The following is a 23,555-nucleotide window of genomic DNA, read 5'->3' as shown; positions in this document are numbered from 1 at the left end:
GCTGTATATCTCTATCCATGATGATAACATTTACCAAAGTATCAATAAAGTAGACTTGTTTAATTATATACAATATCTTGAGGTTAAAGTATTGTCATAACAAACTCATGCTCGCTTACAAACAATTCATTATATATTCTTATGTTATAAATAAAACAAACGCTCTTAATACTCAAACGTCTGAAAAAACCAGACTTCAAAGGTATTAAGAGTTCATCTTCTTCGTCAAATTCGACATAGTTGGGTTTCTTATCTCAATTAGGACAATCGTATTGGAAGTGTCCCAATCGGTGACAATAATAGCATTCAACTGTAGCTTTATTGATGAATCTTCTTCTGCCTCCTCTTTCGTCATAAATGATCTTCAACACTTGGTCCTCGACTCGTATTGTATTCTTCTTAAACCTGTGCTCATGCACAAACAAAGAGTTTTGCAGAGCATCGACAGTGAGAGTATCGATATCCTTGATGGAACAAACAACGAAAAACGTTGGTCTTTAAATAGCGAGACAACCTACGGAAGCAATAAAACGAGTAACACAAAAAAAATAGTAATTCAAAACCCAACAAACATGAATACAAGAGTAAGAGTAAAAAGGTAGGAATGAATAATAAGAAGGTGATAGTAATAATGATGATCTGATTTAGGATGAAACAAAAGGTTAGACTCCCGAGAGACCACAACAACATCTCAAATACCAGCTGCTGACGACACCTCCGAGATCCCCTAGGCCATCATCAACCTCCCTTTCCCTTTCCCTTTCCCTTTCCCTTTCCTCACCGGCGGTTATTTTTTCTATATCTCCGGTGGCCTCCACCGGTACTTCTTTTTCTAGAATAACATGGAATCCATACTCGCCAGGGCGTTGGAGTATACTCTCAAGTACTGGCTTAAATCTTTCACCAGAGATCAGTTCAAGCTACAAGGACGCACTGTTCAGCTCTCCAATCTAGGTTACCATTCACCTACTTGCTTCATTTTCACGCATATAGATCCCACAATTCGGTATTTCTTATTACTACTTTTTGCTACTTCGATCCAAGAATTCGCTACTGTATTACTAGATTTACTACTTCCATCCAACCATTTGACTCACGGATTTCAATTTGGCAGATATAAACGGTGATGCGTTGCACGCAAGTCTTGGATTGCCGCCGGCATTGAATGTTACCACCGCCAAAGTCGGCAAGTTAGAGATTATTGTACGTCAACTTATATTCGATAATTTACCATCTGAATTTCTCTCATAGGATTGATGTCGTCTGCTAGATTTAATTTCTATGCACACACATACATATATCTACTCTGATTTGATGACTGTGTTTCGAAGCTCCCTTATTTGAGCAATGTACAAGTCGAGCCCATTGTTGTGCAAATCGATAAGCTTGATTTGGTATTGGAGGAAAATGACGATTTGGATGCATATAAGGCCACAGACAGGTATTCTATATATTTGATGCCAACACATGATCTTGACAGTAAATAAATCGTTTAGAGTACCACTACAATTTCTCAACTTACTATTCTCCATGTTTATTTCTTCAAGTGCACAGACGCCATCCAGTCCTGCAAAAAGCAGTGGATATGGATTTGCTGACAAGGTTAGCCTCTTCCTATGGCGCAGTCTTCAACTCTTTACTGGGGTTGCTGGCCAAATCTCTTTTGTTTCTGGACCATTTTTGTTGGGAAATTATAGCTGTAAGACACTATAAGCATGGACTCTGAACAAAGGCTTGCATAGGATATTCAGTGCTTAGTGTTGGGGAAGATATTATTCATCTGCTCCTGAAATGGATGATGCAAAAATACACTGGGGAAAATATGTCACCTCAAAGGAGCAATTTGAGTGTGTCAGTCATTTTCAGTCTACAACACTTAAGCAGTTAAGTGACCTATTGTAAAAGTAAATGATTTTCTAGTTGCATGGAGCAGCTCGAAATATTGTAAGGTTGAGAACATTACTATTTGAGAACCAGTTGATAAAAACTTGCAACCACTATTTCATGAAGCTTACATTTTAATTTCCAACATAGTAAAGTAGGCTTCCTTTTCAAATATGTGAGTAGTTTGTTTGCACAGGTCAGTCTTGCAATGGTAGGAAGCTACATTCTTCTAGTGCCTTTGTACTTTCTTACTGCAATATTGAAGGCTGTCACGACTTCTTTCATCATCTATGAGCTTTGGGAGTCTCCTGTTCATTTGCATCCACGATTGAATTTTGTACTTAACATCATGGTTCATGAGTTTTGGTGATAGGTGTAAGCTGGGTTTTGTTTGTGTAGGGTCCTGGTCTAGTCACTTGCAATTAATTACTATGATTGTAGCTTTTAACTATTTCATTAAGACTTCTATGGATTCCAGCACTGACAATATATTATTATCAGATTGCAGATGGAATGACATTAGAAGTACGTACTGTCAATCTTTTACTTGAGACTCATGGGGGTGCTAGACGATGCGGAGGAGCAACTTGGTACATTCTGACTCAGCTCTCTTCAGCCTAATATGCCTCTATGATAATCTACCATTCTACCATCTGCTCTTAGCACTTGGGATCCCAATACATACAGTCCTCTCTCTGGTCTGAGAATATTTGCTTGGCTCTATTGCTTACACATTGTCACATGTTCCTCTGTATATGTGTTTTTGTTGACCAGGGCATCACCAATGGCATCTATTACTATCCGCAACCTCTTGCTTTATACCACAAATGAGAATTGGCAGGTTATGTTATAAACATGCACTCAGTTTAAGGCATTTCTCTTTGTTTTTGGTTAATTTCTTGATGATTAATTGGAGGTACCCTGTAGCAGGTTGTAAACCTTAAGGAAGCAAGGGACTTCTCAAATGACAAGAAGTTCATCTATGTGTTCAAAGTAATTTTTCCTTGTTACCTTCTTTTCAAATTGTTCTTTTATTGTTTTTGATAGGTTAGGTTATGTTCTTCTTAGTACATGTCTGGTGTTATGAAAGCCTAGTTCTCAATATAAACGGATCATGCATCCATACCGCTACCATCTAGTTAGTTGTAGGTATGGTGCTCCATGTTCCATATGGTAATACAAGACTCTCGGCCCTTTTTGCAATTTGATGTCTTGTGACCCAATATGGCAATATCATCTATCCTTGCATTTGCCTTGTGCCTCCTGCATGCAGCAAGCATCGCAGAATGCCCATCAGGTAACTGAAGGCTTACTTAGAACAATGAAGGATATTGACTGTGGATTGATGTCCAAGCTCTGGAATTGCCAATTACATGGTCCCCTTACTGCTATCTTGGAAGTTTTTGATAGTGATTGTGTTTTCTAGTTTTTACCTTTCATGCTGCTCTTGATTTCACTACATGTTACTTATAATACTTATTTTTTGGTCACCAGAAGCTTGAATGGGAGCATCTATCCATCGACCTCCTGCCTCACCCTGATATGTTTGCAGCATTTTCTGAAGGTGCATTTAAGGATGATGATGGTGCAAAGAGGGTATTCTTTGGTGGGGAGCGCTTCCTTGAAGGAATATCTGGAGAAGCTTATGTAATACAAACTTAATCCTCTTAATTGATTGTCTATGAACTTCGGTGTAGCTTTAAGGATGTTCTCTTTCCGGGAATGATCATCTAAATTGCATATGCCTACCCTTTGATTCTATAATCAGATTACCATACAAAGGACAGAGCTTAATAGTCCACTAGGGTTGGAACTCCGGTTACATATAACTGAAGCCGTGTGCCCAGCTTTGAGTGAACCAGGTCAGTATGGTTCCCTGTTTGTGATACATTGCTAATCTGTTACTGTGTTTTGAACCGTCTGGCATTACAATAATATAATGTGAGCAGGGCTTCGAGCTCTTCTTCGCTTCTTTACTGGATTGTATGTCTGTCTGAATAGAGGAGATGTGAATCCAAATTCTCAAGAGGTTGGATTTCTTTTTCATTGTTGTTATCTAGTTTGCAAATTGTTTAGAGCACTATTATATGAGATGGCTATAAGGAACTCCCTCTTCTGGCAGCGATCAGCGGAAGCTGCAGGGCGTACACTAGTCTCCATTATGGTGGACCATATATTTTTTTGCATCAAGGATACTGGTTTGTGACTTCTTACAGTTTATCTAATCCATCTTTTGGTTTGAGGAAATTTTCTTCTTTACTACCAAAGACAGTTATATATATTTATTTGGTACTGGTAGTACTTTCGATTATCTGCTAGATGTATATTATAACTTCTAATACAAATAGGAAAAAAGGTGAACATGATTATCAACAGCTGCTAACAATTCTATTTGTACGTGCAGACTTCCAGTTAGAACTTCTGATGCAGTCACTTGTCTTTTCTCGGGTAGCTTCTCATGACACTTAAAGATATCGTATTTATTGCTGTGTGTTCATGTCATTCCTTGACTGTCATGCTGTAAAGCCTATTTGTCTTGTGGGGATAAATCGTGTCATCTACATTCAAATTTCAGTTTCAATTTGCTCTTGCAGGCCAGCCTTTCTGATGGAGAAATTGCCAAATGCTTAACTCAGGTGATGATTGGTGGACTATTTCTGCGGTATAATGCCTTCACATATATCCTTTACGTTTCTGATTAATGTTCTCATGCTGTTACTAGCTACTGACTGGCATGTAATTCGAAGCGTTGGTGATTCTTGTATACATAATCAGCTTTTGAATATTTGCACCATATCAGGTTTATGATAACTTTTGCATCTCTTGGTCCAGAAAGTCCGTGATTTTGTTCGGTGTCCCTAAGTTATATGCCTGTTGCAGATTAAACTAGAACCTTGACGGGAAAATTGTTAGGGTAAAATTCAAAGATTATCCTAGACTATCACTCCAATTGCACGGATGGATCTGTTGGCATCACTAGGAGAGGATTTTTGTTATGAAGTATTGATATTACAAATTCTTCCTTGACTTAACGGGTTTGCTTTAATGGTTTGATAGCCTAGGACATTAAACATGCACTACTTGCGTTGTGGATGGATCTTGTAATTTATTTCTAACAAATTCGTCCTTGCAATTTGAGTGCTAGTTCAAGACAAATTTTGTAATTTACCCATATTACTATTTTATTGTGCGTTATTATTTCACAGATCAAGTTACACATTTACACCTTCTACCTCTTCAATATTATAACCATAGAATTCAGTCATTTAGTACTTATTGTTGTGGAAAAAAGGGTTTGTGCTACCACTTGGAGCGCACCCACCATTCCGATCCCACAAGGGGAGGTAAATCGTGGTGTCCTAGCCGGATTTGAACTCGAGACCTTGTTGTGGAAACTCCACCCGATCTCTGCTGGGACAATTCAGCAGGGATTCATTTAGTACTTATTTTCTACATGGTTGGGCCATCTTTGCACTATAGTGATTGGCTGCAAAAACGTAGTAAAGAGAGGCGGAGGTAGTTTTTAAGTTCTTATATTGTGATATTGACATAATCTTGGCCCAAAAAAATCACCTTCTCTCTCTCTCTCTCTCTCTCTTTGCCTTTTGTGTTTTGAGTGTGCGGAAGGATGCTATTCATATCTGAGAACACTGAAAAGGAATATCATTTCGGGCACTCAAGTGTGATAGATTGGAAATTGAGCAGTGCTTGAAGTTCTACAATGAGGAGAAGCTTTTTAGTTGTTGGTACCTCTATCCTCTCTAATAAAATTACTGAAACTGGGTGCCAAAGCAAGACGGAATATCATTTTGTGCACACAATGATAAATTGAGAATCAAGACATGGTGTCACAAGCTTGATACGCCATGTGTTTAGCTATCTTCTGTAACATTTTCTTTCTGAAGATGACCCTTCTATAAATAGAATTCTAAACGTAAGGGGCAATATACTATAGGACTGCATAGAGTATGAGAATCAGAAGTCATTGTAACAGCATATAGTTACTATGCTTTCTTTTCTAATAGTTATTTTCTTATTGTTGTTAAAATAATAAACTTATAATGGATTTTAACTTTGATAAAATTCAGGGATACTTCCTCTCGCCCACCATGTGCATTAGTGCAACCATCTATGCAGGATGCTGCAGAGGAACTATTACACTTTCCCGATTTCGGTACTAATTTTATTGCAAAATGTATTGGCTATTGATATGCACACACTAGATTGCTCATCGAAAGACTGATGTCTTCCAATGTTATTTGACCAGGAAAGAATTTTTGTCCTCCAATATATCCATTAGGGGATCAACAATGGAAATCAAGTGACCATGCTCCACTCATGTCCCTCCATTGTCTTCAGTTTATGCCCTCTCCTACTCCACCATCCTTCTGTTCACAAACGGTCATCAACTGCCAGCCTCTTATGGTACTTCATTTTGCATAGTTACAATATCATTTAACATTCTTTTTGTATGAGTTCTGAAATGCCATCGTTCATTTTCAGATTCATCTTCAAGAAGAGTCCTGTCTAAGAATATCATCCTTACTAGCTGATGGAATTGTGATTAATCCTGGAGATATTTCGCTAGATTTCTCTGTGAACTCCCTTGAATTCAATGTGAAAGGACTGGATATCACTATTCCATTGGAAAACCGAAGGTCTAACTCTCCATGTGACAACTACCCTATATATGAGACCTCCTTTACTGGAGCAAGGCTTCATATTGATAACTTATTCTTTTATGAGTCACCTTCCCTGAGGCTGAAGATGCTCAATCTTGAGAAGGACCCAGCATGCTTCTGTCTATGGAAGGGGCAACCCATTGATGCCAGCCAGAAAAAATGGACAAGTGGAGCTTCTCTCCTTCGTCTGTCACTGGAAACATGTAATAACTCGAAAGGAGCTGGTGGTTCTCTTTCACACTCCTCAGAATTGTGGAGTTGTGTCGAGATTAAAGGTGCTTGCATCCAGGTTGCAATGGTAACAGCAGATGGAAGCCCTTTAATAGAAGTCCCTCCCCCAGGGGGTGTTGTTAGAGTAGGAGTTGCTTGTGAACAATATCTGTCCAACACCTCAGTTGAGCAACTATTTTTTGTGTTGGATCTCTATGCCTACTTTGGTATGGTCAGTGAGAAGATGGCCACGGTTGGAAGAAGTAAATATAAGAAAGTGGTGAAGCATGAACCTTGTGATGGAAGTCTGATCGAAAAGGTTCCTGGTGATACTGCTGTTAGCTTAGCAGTTAAGGACCTAAAGCTAAGATTTCTAGAATCTTCCTCCATGGACATTCAGGGAATGCCTCTAGTTCAATTTGTTGGGGAAGATCTGTTCATGGAAGTTACTCATAGAACCTTGGGCGGTGCCATGGCCATTTCATCAACTTTACGGTGGGACAAAGTTCAGGTGGAGTGTGCAGAGACTGAGAGAAGCTCTATAAATGCAAATGGTGTGATGCCAGATGCTACCACAGATTTTCTTCCTTTTCCAAATGGCAACCCTAAATTGAGAACTGTCTTTTGGGTGCAAAACAGAAGGAATTATCAAGCAAATGACAGTGCTGTCTCAACTCCATTTTTAAATTTACGTGTGGTGCATGTTATTCCGTATAATGCACAGGATACAGAGTGTCATAGTTTAAGTGTGTCAGCTTGCATTGCGGGCGTACGCCTTGCAGGAGGAATGAATTATGCTGAAGCTCTACTCCACCGCTTTGGAATTCTAGGACCAGATGGTGGCCCAGGGGTTGGGCTCTCCAAGGGTTTGGAGCATTTGTCTGCTGGGCCGTTGTCAAAACTTTTCAAAGCATCACCTCTACTTGTTAAGGATTTCAGGGAGAATTGTAAAAGTAAGCTGTCCATTATGCAATGGTTTTCACTTTCCAACATCCATCTATTTGACTTGTCAAAGAAGTTATCTACACTTGTGCTCTGAAAAAAAATTCCCCTTGTTTCCCCTCTCAGGTGAAAGCATGGAGGAGAAGCATAGTGGTTACTTGCACTTGGGTGCACCGGATGATGTAGATATATCACTAGAATTGAAGGACTGGTTATTTGCATTGGAGGGTGCAGAGATGGCAGAAAGATGGTGGTTCTACAATTCAGATGACTCTTACAGAGAAGAGAGGTGTTGGCACACAACTTTTCAGAGTTTTAAAGTTAAGGCAAACAGCAGCATAAATAACTCGGTGAATGGCAAAAAGAATTTGCCTGGAGCACAGAAGTATCCTGTTGAATCAGTGACGGTGGACATTTGCTTCATTGCTATAATCTTAGCTTTGTTTATTTATATATTATAGTGATGATAAAAAAAAGATTTTAAACATGCTAAAAGCAAATAAAATCGTGGATATGAATATGATGAAGATTTTTATCACATTGGGATTGTGAATAAACATCTTAATGTAAAAAAAAGTTGCTACTTGTACCCCAATTTGATCATCAATCTTTCCTTCTGCTGGAATGAATATGCTTGATGTCCAGGAGAGTACAAAGTGGTGATTAAATGGGAATATTAAACTATCGAATGTTAAGACTCCCCTGTGAGATCCTGAAAAGGTTTTGCTGCTATATTCTACGTGAGGTATAGAATTTAATTTACTTTATGTGCTTGTAGGTCGGTGTTGAAGGCTTGAAGACGTTAAAACCCCAGCAGCAGAAGGGAATTGTAGCCACAAATGGGCACAAGCACGATTCACATGGTGGGGTAGATCTTGAAGCTGACATAGTGTTATCTGAAGATGATGGTGCCAATAAGTGGGTGGTTGAAAGTTTAAAATTTTCTGCAAAACATCCGGTGATTACTTGTAACTTGCTTATACGGTGTTGATTGCTGTTTTATGTAATCAAATTTGTGTACTGATGATTGGTACCCTGTAGGTTGAGGCAATTGTAAGCAGGGATGAGCTGCAGCATGTTGCTCAACTATGCAAGTCAGAAGTTGATTCCATGGGGAGAATAACTGCTGGGGTTTTGCGTGTGTTGAAGCTAGAAGGATCAGTTGGTCAGACAGCAATGGATCAATTAAGCAACCTTGGTAAATATTTCTTTCTTTTTTCACATAAGACACAATGCAACAGAGTGTATGAGTATGTTGTACATGAAACAAAATAAGCTGAAAACAGAACAAAGTTTTTTGATTAAAAATTACTTGTGTCCATGCTTTAAATTAAGGACTGGATCAACAAAGATAATTGGTAAGCCTTTTGGGTCATTGGTGCTGTACATTTAACTATATATGGCTTCCTAGGGGAATGGAGGTCAGCTTTGTAATTGTTCTTGTCTAACTATATTTTAAAAAAGAGCAACTTAAGTTGTGATGCACACATCTTTTATAGTATAGAAGAGTAAAGTTCTCTTCCCATATTTGAGATCCTAGACTGTCATCTACCTACCTTACCTCTTCTTTGTGTGCTTTGCCTTTGCCTTTCCTTCCCTTCTCTTACCTTTTCATGCTACAATGTAACTACACTTTACCTTTTCTTACCCTTCTTTTTCTGTGCATAATATGCACTAGTCTTTGTTCCCTTTTACCTTTTTGCTTACACTCTTGCACTAGCGAAAGTATTCGCGAGATCAACCGCTCTATTCTTTGGGGCAGAGGACAGATATGCGCACATCCCACCTCTAGACCATACTTTCGAGTTTGGTTTGGTMTGGTCTGGTCTGTTAGCTACCTATATGCACTAGACACATGATTTGGAACTCATGCAACTGAAAACCTGCAGGAAGTGAAGGCTTCTACAAGATCTTTTCACAAAAGAACCTGCACAGAGATAGTAATGCTTCTAGTCCGTCTTCCGTAGCGACTGCAGATAACCAATGTTCTTCTTCGTCCTTCAATTCAACATTAACTTTACTTGAGGCTGCATTATTGGATTCACAGACAAATTGTGCAACTCTTGCCGATGAATTAAGCAGTTCTGAATCTTCCAAGCGACACCTTGATAGGGTAGAACAACTGGCTCAGAAACTAGAGAGTATGCAGAAATTGTTGTCAAAGTTGCAGACTCAAGTATGATTCCACCTTCTACACTGCGGTTGTACAATTTGGGCATAATACAGTCCCTGGTCACATAGTTGTGCATTCATTAGCTAATTAATGTATATATGTATATACCAGCACTTGTGCCAAAGTCTTGCTGGTGGGAAGTTTTGTATGAACAGTGATGAATTTGCGAGATTTATTATATAGTATATAGGCTTATAATATGCATTTGCATGCTTTAAAAACAGTCCTTCACTGTATTATGTATAAATATATTTAAGCTGTAACATAAATATTTGATGCAGCCATCAACCACTATACAAGCAAGCTTAATTTTATTGTACGTAGCAAGTAATAGAAACCATCGCCAACAGCTGTTTTTAGGCAACACAAAGTGTTTTGTCATATATCAAAGAGAAAACACAAAACAAATGTCAAGTTATTCAAGAGAGTTGTCATAAAAATGCCATGGAAAAACAAGGCGGCCTTTTTGTCTTTTATCCAACATGCACTTTTGTAGTGTAGTATATAATATAGAAGCAAGCAGTTATTAGAAGCAAAACTGGATTTGGTAGAAAATTGTGGTTTGTTATTAATATTATGGGAGGAAATAAGAATGGAATATTCAGGTATGCAGATGGGTTGGATAAGTTTTTGATGTTTTGGGGAACGTTGGGAAGCATCGGAGACGGATTGCAAGTCCCCTTGATGATGTACGTTCTTAGCGGTGTCATCAACCAATACGGAGATCCAAAAGCCATTGTTACTTGTTCAACTGTCGACAAGGTAAGTTAACATATTCCATTCCATTCCATTCCATATGCTTAATTACTTGATTACTTACCAACTAATTAAAACATACACATGCGTTTTTTCAGTATTCGCTCAGGTTGCTTTATGTTGCAATTGCAGTTGGGTTATCTGCCTTTGTTGGTACCCTCTTGTTTCATTACTAATTTTACTTCTATCCTTTAATTCCCTCTCTTATTTATATCTTATCATCTTGTGTTTTTATAGAAGGACTTTGTTGGTCAAGAACTGCAGAAAGACAAACTTCCCGAATGAGACTCCACTACCTCAAATCGGTCCTTAAACAAGATGTCGCCTTCTTCGACACCCAACAACCTGCTGCTTCCTCTACCACTTACCAAGTTGTATCAACCATCACCGCCGATTCCAACGCCATTCAAGTCACCATCGGCGAGAAGATACCAGATACTCTCGCCTACTTGTCATCCTCCTTCTTCTGCCACATTTTCGCATTTACGCTATCTTGGAGGCTTACCTTGGCTGCCCTCCCATTCTCCATAATGTTCCTTGTACCTGCCCTCGGATTCGGCAAGCTCATGATGGATGTAGGAATGCTTATGATTGCATCCTATGCTACTGCTGGTACTATTGCAGAACAAGCCATTTCCTCCATAAGAACCGTCTATTCCTACGTTGGTGAGCATCAAACCATCATTAACTTCGGCAACGCACTTCAAACCACCATGGAACTAGGAATAAAGCAAGGCTTTGCTAGAGGACTTATGTTGGGAAGCATGGGGATCATCTACGTTAGCTGGGCGTTCCAAGCTTGGGTTGGATCTCTTCTCGTCACTAAACATGATGAAAAGGGTGGTGATGTTTTCGTTGCTGGATTTAATGTGCTCATGGGAGGATTGTGAGCTCTTCTAACCACCACACCTCTCTCTCTCTCTAATATATATACATATATATATATATATATATATTGTGATTTGAACATACAACTCAAGACTCTTTTCAATCTTGCAGGAACATATTGACTGCACTCCCAAATCTCACGGCCATTGCGGAGTCAAAAGGTGCTGCTACTCGAATCAATGAGATGATCGACAGAAATCCAACTATCAACTCTGAAGATAAGAAAGGAAAGGCTCTATCATATGTAAGAGGGAAAATCGAGTTCAAAGGAATCTACTTTAGCTACCCTTCGAGGCCTGATTCCCCTATTCTACAAGGGTTGAATCTCATGATACCGGCTGGTAAGACTGTTGGTCTTGTTGGAGGTAGCGGTTCGGGCAAGTCAACAACTATGTCACTTATTCTAAGGTTTTATGATCCAATAGAGGGTGAGATTTTGTTGGATGGACACAAGATAAATAAACTTCATCTCAGATGGCTGAGATCCCAAATGGGTCTGGTGAATCAAGAGCCAATTCTGTTTGCAACTTCTATCAAAGAGAACATACTGTTTGGGAAGGAAGGAGCATCTTTTGATGATGTTGTAGCAGCAGCCAAGGATGCAAATGCACATGACTTCATTGTTAAGTTGCCAGATGGGTATGAAACCAATGTAAGATTTGAATGTTTGACCTCAAAAGCTCAAAACTTGATCTCCTTCACTTAACTGTGGAAGTTGAATTGATAATGAGGTGTTGTATTACTTACAGGTTGGGCAATTTGGAATTCAACTATCCGGAGGGCAAAAGCAGCGAGTTGCAATTGCTCGTGCACTAATTAGAGATCCTAAAATCTTGCTCCTCGATGAAGCAACAAGTGCACTTGACACAGAGTCTGAACGAGTCGTGCAGAAAGCCATTGACCAGGCCTCTGTTGGGAGAACGACTATTGTAATTGCACACCGCATGTCAACAGTTAGGAGGGCCGATATGATATATGTGATTCAGGCAGGGAAAGTAGTCGAATCAGGCTCACATGCTGAGCTGATGCAAATGAATGGCAGAAAGGATGGTGGTGGTGAGTACTTAAAAATGGTGCAGTTGCAACAATCAGCTCCAGGAAATGAAGTCATGGACATATCTAATAGTTTCCAAAGCCCCTACAGAATGTCAGTTGCAGCCAGTCCAACAAGTGTGAGATCGAGTGCACCTAGCACCCCATCGCTGAATCCATTCAGCCCAGCGTTCTCCATTACTACACCCTATTCCGTTCAATTCAACACCTCTTATGATAGTGATGAAGAAGATAATTTAAGGAAACTATCTCATTCAGCTCCTTCTCAATTTCGTTTGTTGAAGATGAATGCACCCGAGTGGGTAGCAACCCTCTGGGGATGCTTAGGAGCCATAGGCTCCGGTGCTGTTCAACCCATCAACGCATACTGTGTAGGCGGTGTTATCCATGTTTATTTTGAATCCGACAAATCCTCCATTGTAGATCATGCAAGAACCTACTCTTTCGTGTTCTTAGCTCTTGGTGTTTTCAACTTCATCTCCAGTGTCATCCAACATTACAGCTTCGCAGTGATGGGCGAGAAGCTGACCACGAGAGTACGAAAGAAACTGCTTGAGAACCTCTTGACTTTTGAGATTGGTTGGTATGATGAAGATGAGAACACAAGTGCAGCCATTTGTGCACGTTTATCATCAGAAGCTAACATGGTTCGCTCACTTGTAGGAGACCGTTTGTCATTACTAACTCAAGCATTTTTCGGGGCCGTCTTTGCTTACACGTTAGGACTAGTACTCTCATGGAGGCTGGCACTTGTGTTGATGGCTGCACAACCATTCCTCATTGGAAGTTTCTACGCTAGAAGCGTCTTAATGAAGAGCTTGTCAGAAAAATCTCACAAGGCTCAAAAGGAAGGAAGCCAACTAGCAAGTGAAGCTGTGATCAACCATAGAACAATAACCGCCTTCTCTTCTCAAAGAAGGGTGGTTAGTCTCTTCAAGGACACATTAGAAGGCCCTAAGAAGGAAAGTATCAGACAATCATATTATTCTGGGGTAGGGCTTTTTAGCTCTCAGTTTATGGCGACAGCTTCAACTGCGTTGGCATATTGGTATGGAGGTCGACTATTAACACAAGGATTAATAGCTCCAGAGAAGCTTTTTCAAGCATTTCTCGTGTTGCTGTTCACAGCATATACCATAGCTGATGCAGGGAGTATGACTAAAGATATATCAAGAGGAAGCAATGCCGTTAGTTCAGTCTTTGCAATTCTCGACAAGAAAAGTGAGATCAATCCAGATACTTCACACGGACATGATTCCATAAAAGGGAACATAAGGGGCCGTGTGGAGCTGAGAAATGTGTTATTTGCTTATCCGTCTAGACCAGATCATATGGTGTTCAAAGGACTGAACCTCAAGATAAAGCAAGGAACTTCGGTGGCACTTGTGGGGCCAAGTGGATCTGGTAAATCTACCATCATTGGGTTGATAGAGAGGTTCTATGACCCATTGAAGGGTGTGATCTGTATTGACGAACGAGACATAAAGGAGTATAACTTAAGAGCATTGAGGTCGCATATAGGTTTAGTGAGTCAAGAGCCAACTCTTTTTGCAGGTACCATCCGTGAAAACATTGCTTACGGGAAACCAAGTGCTAAAGAATCTGAGATTAGGAATGCTGCAATGCTTGCCAATGCTCATGAATTTATAAGGTACAAACTGCACTCATTGAGCCTGTTGTAGAGCAGCAATAAAAAATATTAGTATTTGAAATAGAAGCTCTAAAAGTAATTTTGGTAAAGATGTGGCTAACCTTGTACTACTCTGTGGATGGCAGTGGAATGAAAGATGGGTATGAAACATATTGTGGAGAAAGGGGTGTGCAGCTATCGGGAGGCCAGAAACAAAGAATAGCATTGTCTCGAGCAATTCTCAAGAACCCTGCTATTCTACTGTTGGATGAGGCAACCAGTGCTCTTGATACCATATCAGAAAGCTTAGTTCAAGAAGCACTGGAGAAGATGATGAAGGGACGGACATGTATTGTGGTGGCTCACCGTCTCTCCACAATACAAAACTCTGTATCCATTGCTGTAATTCAAGATGGGAAGGTGGCAGAGCAAGGGTCTCATTCTGATCTTCTATCTCTGCATGGTGGAGCATATTCGAATCTTGTGAAAATGCAGGGTGGCAACTCACCTTTCCGACATTAAAACACCATGGTCAACCAAGTTTGGTATGATATTGCACCGAAATTTGTAGATCAAACGTTTTAGATTGGGCAAAGGGAAATTCAATGAAATTTTGAGGCATAAATTGTGGGAAAATGCAAATAGGAGGAAAATAAAAGAGAGTAAGGTATTTATGCTTTGCTAAGAGGCATTTGTGGACATTTACTGGCACCATCTTTTTATCAAAGGTTACCATGTTACAGCCAATTCCTGTTTCATCACACCCTAAAGATACGTTTTTCACCTTGGTGATTATATTCATTCAAACCTATAAAATATAATGTGCAAATGTTGTAACATATAATCAATTCCAAAATATAAAAAAACATAAATAAAATCATTAACATAATACATACATATATATATATATATATATATATATGCCAAGGTTTTTGTGACCCTTTTGCATGGCGAGGTGAGTAGGGCACGGCAATATCCATTGACATGATGGAACCCAAGACTTTAAGAATTTCTTGACCATTTGTGATAATAATAGTTCCGATCCAAATCTTCAATTACAGCAACACTACCAAGCGCTGGAGATGAAATAGGTTCGTTCTAGCATAACAAAATACAGAACCGAATGCTAAACAAGTACTATCACAAACCATGAAATGCAAAAATCATTAAAGATTATGCTACTCATCATCTTTGTATGGATATTCCTCTGGAACTTGTTTAAGAAGCTTCACCTGTAACTCGAATGCATCATCGCCTCTAAGCATATCCCTAATCCATGTGATTTCAGTCTTCATTGACACCTGGAGATTTGGGTAAATTTTGTTAATAAAAATTGTCTATTAAATGCCATGAAACTGCTGATTCTTGATTTGTTTGAAAATGTTGATGGGTAAACAGATGACATTGTTGGAAAGAGGTTGAAATAGAATGTTGAAATTTTTTGTTGTTTGAATATGATTGTTCTAGTAACAAATGATTTCTTTACAAGTCATTTAGTTGGTGGATTTCTTTTATATAAATTCAACATTATTATAACAATAGACAATTACGCGCATTCAGTTTATTAAAACAAACAATCTTATTGATTAAGCACCACCTCATATCAATAAGAAGTGTATCAAACACCTCTTTTGTTAAATACCTATTTTCAAAAACAAAAATCACCACCACATGTAGATGTTTATTTGGTTCCATGAGATTTGCTTTAATTTGAATGGAAAGGGTACTCTGTTAAGACTTAACAACTTGTATTACTTCCATGTAGCATCAAATGCTGGAATTTTTGACGGATTAAAGAGTATGTCGTGTGAGAAAATTTTACCATCTCAAGAGCTCCCCTGACAACTCCACTTAAAATGTTGCAGTAATATAAGCCTTGACAGGTATCCGGAAGCTCAACAAAATCTACAAGTGGATTATCATCCAAAATGAGACTGCAACAAGTTCCCTCCGCATCCCAGTTTGTCACAGATGCAGTGACACCTAAAAACATTTTGAAGCCAACCTGTTTGAAGACGTTGATCAGAATCGATAAAGAACATCATGCACATACATCCAACAGACTAATAGCAAATACAGAAAAAAACATGTAAGGTACACATTGCTTCTATAAGCAAAACCAGGTATCTTATTAGATCTGCAGTGGAAACAAATTGATGCCTTTTCACATCAGTCGATTTTACCCTTCTCACCATAATGCATCCGCCTATGACCTCCCTCTCATATCTCCAAACAAGTTTTAAAGCATTTTCCAGCCAAAATGAGCTCCAAATGCTCAATGGTCATATACTGTTACATGACTTTCGGTAAGCTTACCAGATATGGGAAAAACATCAATACTGAAGCAATGATCATTCTATTTTATAAAAATCATAGAAACTATCCATCAATGATGATAGATTTTACCCACTGCCCACATACAGACACAGACACACACACACACCAAAAAAAGACTAGGAGAGAAGATAACTTCACCTTTGCAATGACTTCAGCTGTCTCCCTAAAATCAACACATCTTGTGACGTTAGATTTAGCAAGAAACTCGTCAATCAGCCGGATTCCAATGTTGTAACCCCTGATCACAGAAGAAAGATGAAAACATAAGAATATTGGATTTGGAGGTGCCTAACATTTGCACGATCTCGTATAATTCCTGGAAGTAGGAGCTTGAAAGTATAGATTTTTAAAACAAAGTATGTATGTATGTATGTGTATATATATACATTTGATCGAGCTGCTTATTGACTTCTTCAACCTCCTCCAGATCCGTAAGCAATTGTCGCACGATTGCCCCATACGTGAGAGTAAACAGCTCAGAATTCTGCGAACGATCAATATTCACAAATCATGATACGTATTTGCAATCTAAATACGAATTCGAAACCAATATCACATGGGTAATTAAATATAGAGAATCACCACGCGCTCAACGTTGGCAAATATAGCATCACCAGATCTTGGAACGACGGGAGCCATTGGAGGTCTAGAAAGAGGAAAAGAGGAGCGGAGCAAGAGCAAGAGCAATTACGGGAGGATGACGTAATTGTCTGCTTGGGCCGTGGGTTCCAATCCAAATACTGGTTTTGGGCTTCTTTTCTTTTTTTAACCATTGGGTTTGGTAATAGTATTTACGGGCTTGGATTGGAATGATCCCATTCCCATTCCCATTCCCATTCCCATTCCCATTCCCATTTATTATTTATTCATTAATAATTAACCATTTAATTTCAATCCATCTGATTTAATTACAATTAGATCTGATCAAACATTCGGTTTCAAATGACTTTTTTTTTTTTACCATTCTAGTTCAAAAGATTGTTGACAATTAATATCATATCAAAGTGTATTGATGATGCTTACGAGCAGGAACTAGGTTGTTTTATTTTATTATATCATTAGTCTATTTATCAACTAAACGTATGCTGCATGTGAAGTTGAAAAGGACCGAGCCATTAAAATTAGATATGGCACAACCTGGGTCCTAATTTGCATTTGTTTGGCAGATTCCGGGCTTCTACCAATCGTCGTCTCATGCGTGAAGCATCCCATCCTCCACCTTCTTCTTGTAAAATAAGAAGCCATTTGTTTCACTAGAATAAACTAACACCAAGTACATGATAATTACATTTTGTTCACTCCATTTCCTCACATAATTCAACAACTCGTAAGCTGAACATATAACCAACTGAAAAAACTTTATGTCATCCCCAGCTACACATGGCCAATCTTTGTCCAACTTCCTCGTTCCCACACGAAACGAGAGTTTAGTTGGCTTGGGTGGTATTTGAGGAGCAAAGATATATTTTAGCTGGATTGAATTTTGTTTTTAAAGATTTTGAATTTTCTATTTTTATTGAATTTGTATTTTTATATTTTAAAGATATATATTATATGTTTACTAATTTGTTGTAAGCAACAAATGAAGACATAAAGAGTTGGGTGACGTTGTATTTTTATGGTTTGATATAATGTGGTAAATTAAAGGCATGTCTTTTCTTGAGTTATCATTTACATTCATTCTTTTTCCATATAAATAAAAACAATTCCAAGTTTGACACCTCAATTTAAGAATAAATTGGTGTTATATATTTATCTTATAATTAAATATCAAAAACACACCATTCATCGTAATTTTATTTGATTTTAGACTTTATATTTAATAATTTTAATTATTAATGGCTTAATCTATATATATCTATATATATATATATTAAAGGAACAACCAATAGTATTGATGTGGCATCATGAGGATTAAGTATTGAGGTGTTGGTGAATTGTGGTTGATTTTGAGATATCCCACATTGGTGAAGAGTTGAAAGATTTGAATAAGATGAAGTGTATAAGAAAGGTGGATTGGATGCCTTTGTGTCAAATAATGGGGTTTGTCTCATAATCATGGTTGGAAATCAAATAAACCAAATGGTAGAAATTATAGTACAAAATTAATTATATTATATTATTTATATCTTCGTATTTATATAAAAGTAAAATCTCTCTCAATATATATATATATATATATATATATATATATGTGTGTGTGTGTGTGTGTGTGTATTAAAATTTACTAATTATATTTTATTTTACTTTTTCGAATTATTTGAATACTATTTGTTGATGATTTTATTAACAACTAATATATATATATTAAAGGAAGAACCAATAGTATTGAGGTGGCATCATGAGAATTGAGTATTGAGGTGTTGGTGAATTGTGGTTGAGTTTGAGATATCCAACATTGGTGAAGAGTTGAAAATTTTGAACAAAATGTAATGTATAAGAAAGGTGAATTGGATGTTTTTGCGTCAAATATGAGGTTTGGCTCATTGAGTTGTCTTTCTTTGGATGAACCTTTTGAAATCTATAACCATGGTTGGAAACCAATCAAACCAAATGGTAGAAATTATATTGCAAAATTAATTATATTATAGTATTATATCTTTATATATATATATATATATATACATATATATACACTATATATGTATATATTAAAGGAAGAACCAAAAATATTGATGTGACATTATGAGAATTGAGTATTAAGGTGGCATCATGAGAATTGAGTATTGAGGTGTTAGTGAATTGTGGTTAAGTTTGAGATATCCCACATTGGTGAAGAGTTGAAAATTTTGAACAAAATGAAGTGTATAAGAAAGGTGGATTGGATGTCTTTGTGTCAAATATGAGTTTTGCCTCATAGGGTTGTCTTTCTTTGGATGATTTTTTTGAAATCTATAACCATAGTTGGAAACCAATCAAACCAAATGGTAGAAATTATAGTGCAAATTTAATTATATTATATTATATTATATTATATTATATTATATTATATTATATTATATTATATTATATTATATTATATATATATATATATATTATATATAAAACCATGGTTGGAAACCAATCAAACCAAATGATGTATTATTGTTGAGTTTTAGTTGTCCCACATTGATTAAAAGTTAAAAAATTTGAACAAATTAAAGTATATAAGAAAGGTGTATGACTATCTTTGAAATCTATATCATGTTTGCAAATATAAAACCAACTAAATGGTAAAAATCATAGTTCAAATATAAAAGTGAAACAATGATGATAATTTGACAACATGAGGTAATTATTTATCTGTCGTCTTGATGTTAATACTATCACGATTTGACACACCCCTTTAATTACAATTCAAATATTATAAAATATTACGATAAAGTGTAATATTTTTGTTAGTTTAATATCTGATATGTGGGTCATCGACCCACTTGATATTAATTTTATTTTTTATGAGGGAAAATCTATTATCTTAGCTTGATGATGTGGTTCTTCATGCATCGTATTGGACTTCCACTATTGTTGCTACAACTTACGCACTCCTCTAATTTTCACTATAAATATTATAGAACGTTTTTTTTTTCGTAACTTCAAAAATGAGATTTCAATTAAATTTGTTATAAAGTTAAAATCGTGATTTTGTCACCTTAGATAAGATTTCAATTAAAACTGTGACTTCTTATTAGACAAACTACTAACATTAGTCAAACATTTGTAGAATACTTTGCAACACGATTCTTAAACATAGTTAGATAACTTAAATTAGCATATGGTTCTCAGATTGTTGTCAAATCCTCTTAAAAACTTTTAATGTACTCACATTTGTCTAAAAAATTTTAGAAGAGTACTTCAAATTTAGTCTATAACATTCCTTTTGAAGATGATATTTCACTACCGCGTAACGCGCGGTTAGAAAACAAGAGTATTGAGGTGGCATCATGAGGATTAAGTATTGAGGTATTGGTAAATTGTGGTTGATTTTGAGATATCCCACATTGGTGAAAAGTTGAAAGATTTGAATAAGATGAAGTGTATAAAAAAGGTGGATTGGATGTCTTTGTGTCAAATAATGGGGTTTGCCTCATAGAGTTGTCTTTCTTTTGATGATCCTCTTTGAAATCTATAACCATGGTTGGAAACCAAAGAAATTAAATGGTATAAGTTATAGTACAAAATTAATTATATTATATTATTATATCTTTATATTTATATAGAAGTAAAATCTCTCTCTCAAAATATATATATATACATATATATGTGTGTGTGTGTGTGTGCGTATTACAATTTCACTAATTGTATTTTATTTAACTTTTTCGAATTATTTGAATACTATTTGTTGATGATTTTATTAACAACTAATATATATTTATATAAACAATCTTCAGATCATTAATCAAAGTATTCATACTACCGCGCAACGCGCGGTTCCCATACTAGTTATAAAGAAAGAAATGTTTGGACCCATCCAACACTACTCGTGTCTGAATATCAAATCCACTCCGTAGCATCTTCATGTATCTCATCTTAATATACATCCAAAGGTGTGGATTATTTTCCTCTAATCCCAACGGGTAATGCATTTTGATATTATATTTATATGTATGTATGTTTAGTAAACATTTTAGGGAAAAGTCCAAAAAAACTCAATGGACTTTATTGTTTGGAATGATTAAGTCTTTAGACAATTTTTTGGAACAAATAAATCCTTGGACATTCTAAAACCTGTTAAATAAGTCCTTGGACTTTACAAAACTTGTTAAATAAGTCCTTGGACTTTCTAAAATATGTTAAATACATTTTGTTAGTGAAAAAGGTACGAAAAAACAATGGATTTTCATATTTTGAACGATCAAGTTCATAAATATTTTTTGAACAAAAAAAGTACTTACATTAAAAAAAAAAACAAATATACCATTTTCATTACTATTCGTAAAATATACAAAAGTTGTATCCAAAATCTGCATACAAATTTTGGGCATAATTTTACCAAAAGTTAAACCAAAATATATACCAAAAGTTGAACCAAAGTATGTAACAAAAGTTGCACAAAGAAAATACTAACAATTGCGCCAAATATACCAAAAGTTGCGCCAAAAAATACCAACAATTGCGCCAAATATACCAAAAGTTGCGCCAAAATATATCAAAAGTTGCGCTAAAATATACCAAAGTAATGCTTAATCTATGTCAAGGTCATGGTATGAACTATTCTTCATTTGCATTATTAAATTCTGGTGGAAATATAGTCATTTGACTTTCTTGTAACCCTTCTTGATGTCTAACAACATCATCACTTTCATGATGTTCTTCATCACCAACAGTAGTATCATCTTCATCATGGTCTTCATCGTTAACAACAACCTCTCTTGAAATTGAATACGGTAGGATGCCTTCGGGCCATGCTGGTTGTGGCACACCTGAAGATGTCTTTAATGATAAAAATAAAGTGTAAGCAATAGTCATAAAAAATGTTACTTGAATATGAAAAAACAAATAATGACTTACCCCAATCATTGTTTCTCCCGTGACTGGATTATAAGAAACCCCTACATATGATGGTATCTTCCCACCTCTATTGCCTCTTCCACCTATATTGCCTCTTCCACCTCTATTGGCTCTTCTTGTTGTAGTCGGTTTTGGAATGTTGAGTCTTGGTCTACCTCTATTGCCTTTTTCACCTCTATTGCCTCTTCCACCTCTATTGGCTCTTCTTGTTGTAGTCGGTTTTGGAATGTTGAGTCTTGGTCTACCTTTTGGCTTAACAAGTTTAGGTGGTGGGTTCTTCTTTTCATTCTTACAAGTTCTAGCATTATGTCCCGTTTCCAAGCAATTGCTACATGTTATTGCCTTCCCAGATTGAGTCACTCTTGTACTTTGGCTCGCAGATTCTGATCTTTTTCTTTTGATGGATGGTCTACAAGGCATTCTTCTTTCCTTAGGTGGGTTTGGTTTGGTGTAAGGTGTTGGAGTCCACATGTTGCTCCCATTCAATGGTCTTAGGGTGCGTTTGGTTTGCAGGAATGTTTATGAGGGATTTGGATTCCCATGAAGGATTTGGATTCCATGGGATTTGGATTCCCAGGATTTAAAATCCATTCCCGTGTTTGGTTTGCAGGATTTGGATTTGGATAAGCATCATCCATAAGCACACCAAGAAACAGATMTTCATTGAAGGGTGAACTAGGGTATATAGTGAAGACAACTAAAGTATTACGCAATCATCGAACTGTATGTATGGCAAAGTTATCACCACCATTACACTAGAATTTTCAAMCTAATCTGTCAAAAGTGAAGGATTTTACCTAATCTGTGTTCAAAGTTTAGACAGAAATCGAAAAGGGGAAAAGGGGAAAAACCTGTTGAGTGATGGGAGACGGCGACGGAGACGGTGGGCGACGGAGACGGTGAGCGACAACCACCGACGGAGACGATGATCGACGACGGTGAGCAATCGATGGAGGAGCGATGTAAGCTGTGGGAGAAGATGGAGACGAGATCGACGATGGTGAGCAATCAATGGAGGAGTGATAAGCTGTGGGAGAAGATGGAGAAGATAGAGACAAGAAGATGGAGAAGATGAAATCCCACGGGGATGGGATTTTAAAATCCCATGTATTTTCAAAGGATTTTGAAATCCATAGTTCACGGGATTTTAAATGAATCCTTGGATATGAAATCCTACCATTCCTACAAACCAAACACATGATTGGAATGGATTTCAAATCCAAATCCCCCCAATTCCATTCCAATCCCGCAAACCAAACGCATAGTATTCTCATAAGCCATTTTGAAGAGATCCTTAGTAAACCATTTACTAACATAATCCTCTGGATCCTTATTGATAAAGTGTATGGCAACAATGGAATGCACACAAGGAATGTCTGATATGTCCCACAATCTACAACTATATTTTCTAGCATCTATGTAACGCCCCCAGAACCCCGTAGCAAGATATTGTCCGCTTTGACTAACCCGCACCTAACCGGTCACGGTAGCCGCACGGTTTTCTCCTGGCATG

The 23,555-nt window shown here is 37.2% G+C and overlaps 4 protein-coding genes and 1 non-coding gene across 9 annotated transcripts in view; 3 read left to right on the top strand and 2 right to left on the bottom strand.

Moving 5' to 3' along the window:
• The first annotated feature begins 770 nt into the window (after positions 1-770).
• Positions 771-10,105, top strand: LOC112505818. 2 transcript variants are annotated; one of them, XM_025109834.1, is made up of 21 exons: positions 771-954; positions 1,115-1,203; positions 1,332-1,441; positions 1,548-1,602; positions 2,386-2,474; positions 2,659-2,725; positions 2,815-2,877; positions 3,379-3,531; positions 3,653-3,746; positions 3,834-3,913; positions 4,007-4,082; positions 4,289-4,332; positions 4,479-4,546; positions 5,973-6,058; positions 6,152-6,309; positions 6,388-7,729; positions 7,845-8,125; positions 8,497-8,676; positions 8,760-8,916; positions 9,608-9,658; positions 9,766-9,837. In XM_025109834.1, exons 1-21 carry the CDS (start codon positions 843-845, stop codon positions 9,789-9,791), a joined length of 3,381 nt encoding a protein of 1,126 aa, XP_024965602.1. In that variant the 5' UTR covers positions 771-842; the 3' UTR covers positions 9,792-9,837. The 2 variants fall into 2 exon arrangements, with proteins under 2 accessions (XP_024965602.1, XP_024965601.1); XM_025109833.1 differs by having other exon boundaries at positions 9,608-10,105.
• On the top strand, positions 9,810-14,965 carry LOC112505817 (putative multidrug resistance protein). Of its 4 annotated transcripts, XM_025109832.1 has the most exons (8): positions 9,810-9,894; positions 10,497-10,653; positions 10,746-10,800; positions 10,885-11,533; positions 11,647-11,876; positions 11,961-12,187; positions 12,285-14,239; positions 14,365-14,965. In XM_025109832.1, the coding sequence occupies exons 2-8, from the start codon at positions 10,525-10,527 to the stop codon at positions 14,738-14,740; spliced, it is 3,621 nt and encodes a 1,206-aa protein (XP_024965600.1). In that variant the 5' UTR covers positions 9,810-9,894; positions 10,497-10,524; the 3' UTR covers positions 14,741-14,965. The 4 variants fall into 4 exon arrangements, with proteins under 4 accessions (XP_024965600.1, XP_024965598.1, XP_024965599.1 ...); XM_025109830.1 differs by having other exon boundaries at positions 11,647-12,187; XM_025109831.1 differs by having other exon boundaries at positions 9,822-9,894; positions 10,505-10,653; positions 11,647-12,187.
• Positions 14,966-15,223: 258 nt separating this feature from the next.
• Positions 15,224-17,228, bottom strand: LOC112507219 (trafficking protein particle complex subunit 3-like). Its single transcript, XM_025111689.1, has 5 exons — positions 17,138-17,228; positions 16,942-17,039; positions 16,694-16,793; positions 16,041-16,223; positions 15,224-15,519 (listed from the first exon to the last, which is right to left on the bottom strand). The coding sequence occupies exons 1-5, from the start codon at positions 17,192-17,194 to the stop codon at positions 15,397-15,399; spliced, it is 561 nt and encodes a 186-aa protein (XP_024967457.1). The 5' UTR covers positions 17,195-17,228; the 3' UTR covers positions 15,224-15,396.
• A 2,667-nt stretch (positions 17,229-19,895) lies between these two features.
• On the top strand, positions 19,896-20,082 carry LOC112508298. Its single transcript, XR_003068679.1, has one exon. It is a non-coding gene; the product is annotated as a U2 spliceosomal RNA (small nuclear RNA).
• A 1,660-nt stretch (positions 20,083-21,742) lies between these two features.
• LOC112506385 overlaps positions 21,743-23,555 on the bottom strand; it is a 4,452-nt gene continuing 2,639 nt past the window's right edge. Inside the window, exons 5-6 of the mRNA XM_025110390.1 lie at positions 22,894-23,069; positions 21,743-21,964 (exon numbers count right to left, since the gene is read on the bottom strand). Coding sequence (XP_024966158.1) covers positions 21,743-21,964; positions 22,894-23,069 — 398 coding nt within the window. The remainder of the gene's footprint in view (positions 21,965-22,893; positions 23,070-23,555) is intronic.

The sequence above is a fragment of the Cynara cardunculus genome, assembly GCF_001531365.2.
Source record: "Cynara cardunculus var. scolymus isolate 2C chromosome LG 2, CcrdV1, whole genome shotgun sequence".
Classification (NCBI taxonomy): Eukaryota; Viridiplantae; Streptophyta; class Magnoliopsida; order Asterales; family Asteraceae; genus Cynara; species Cynara cardunculus.
The sequence above is the reverse complement of the archived record's forward strand: the minus strand, read 5'-3'. Positions and strand labels throughout refer to the sequence as shown.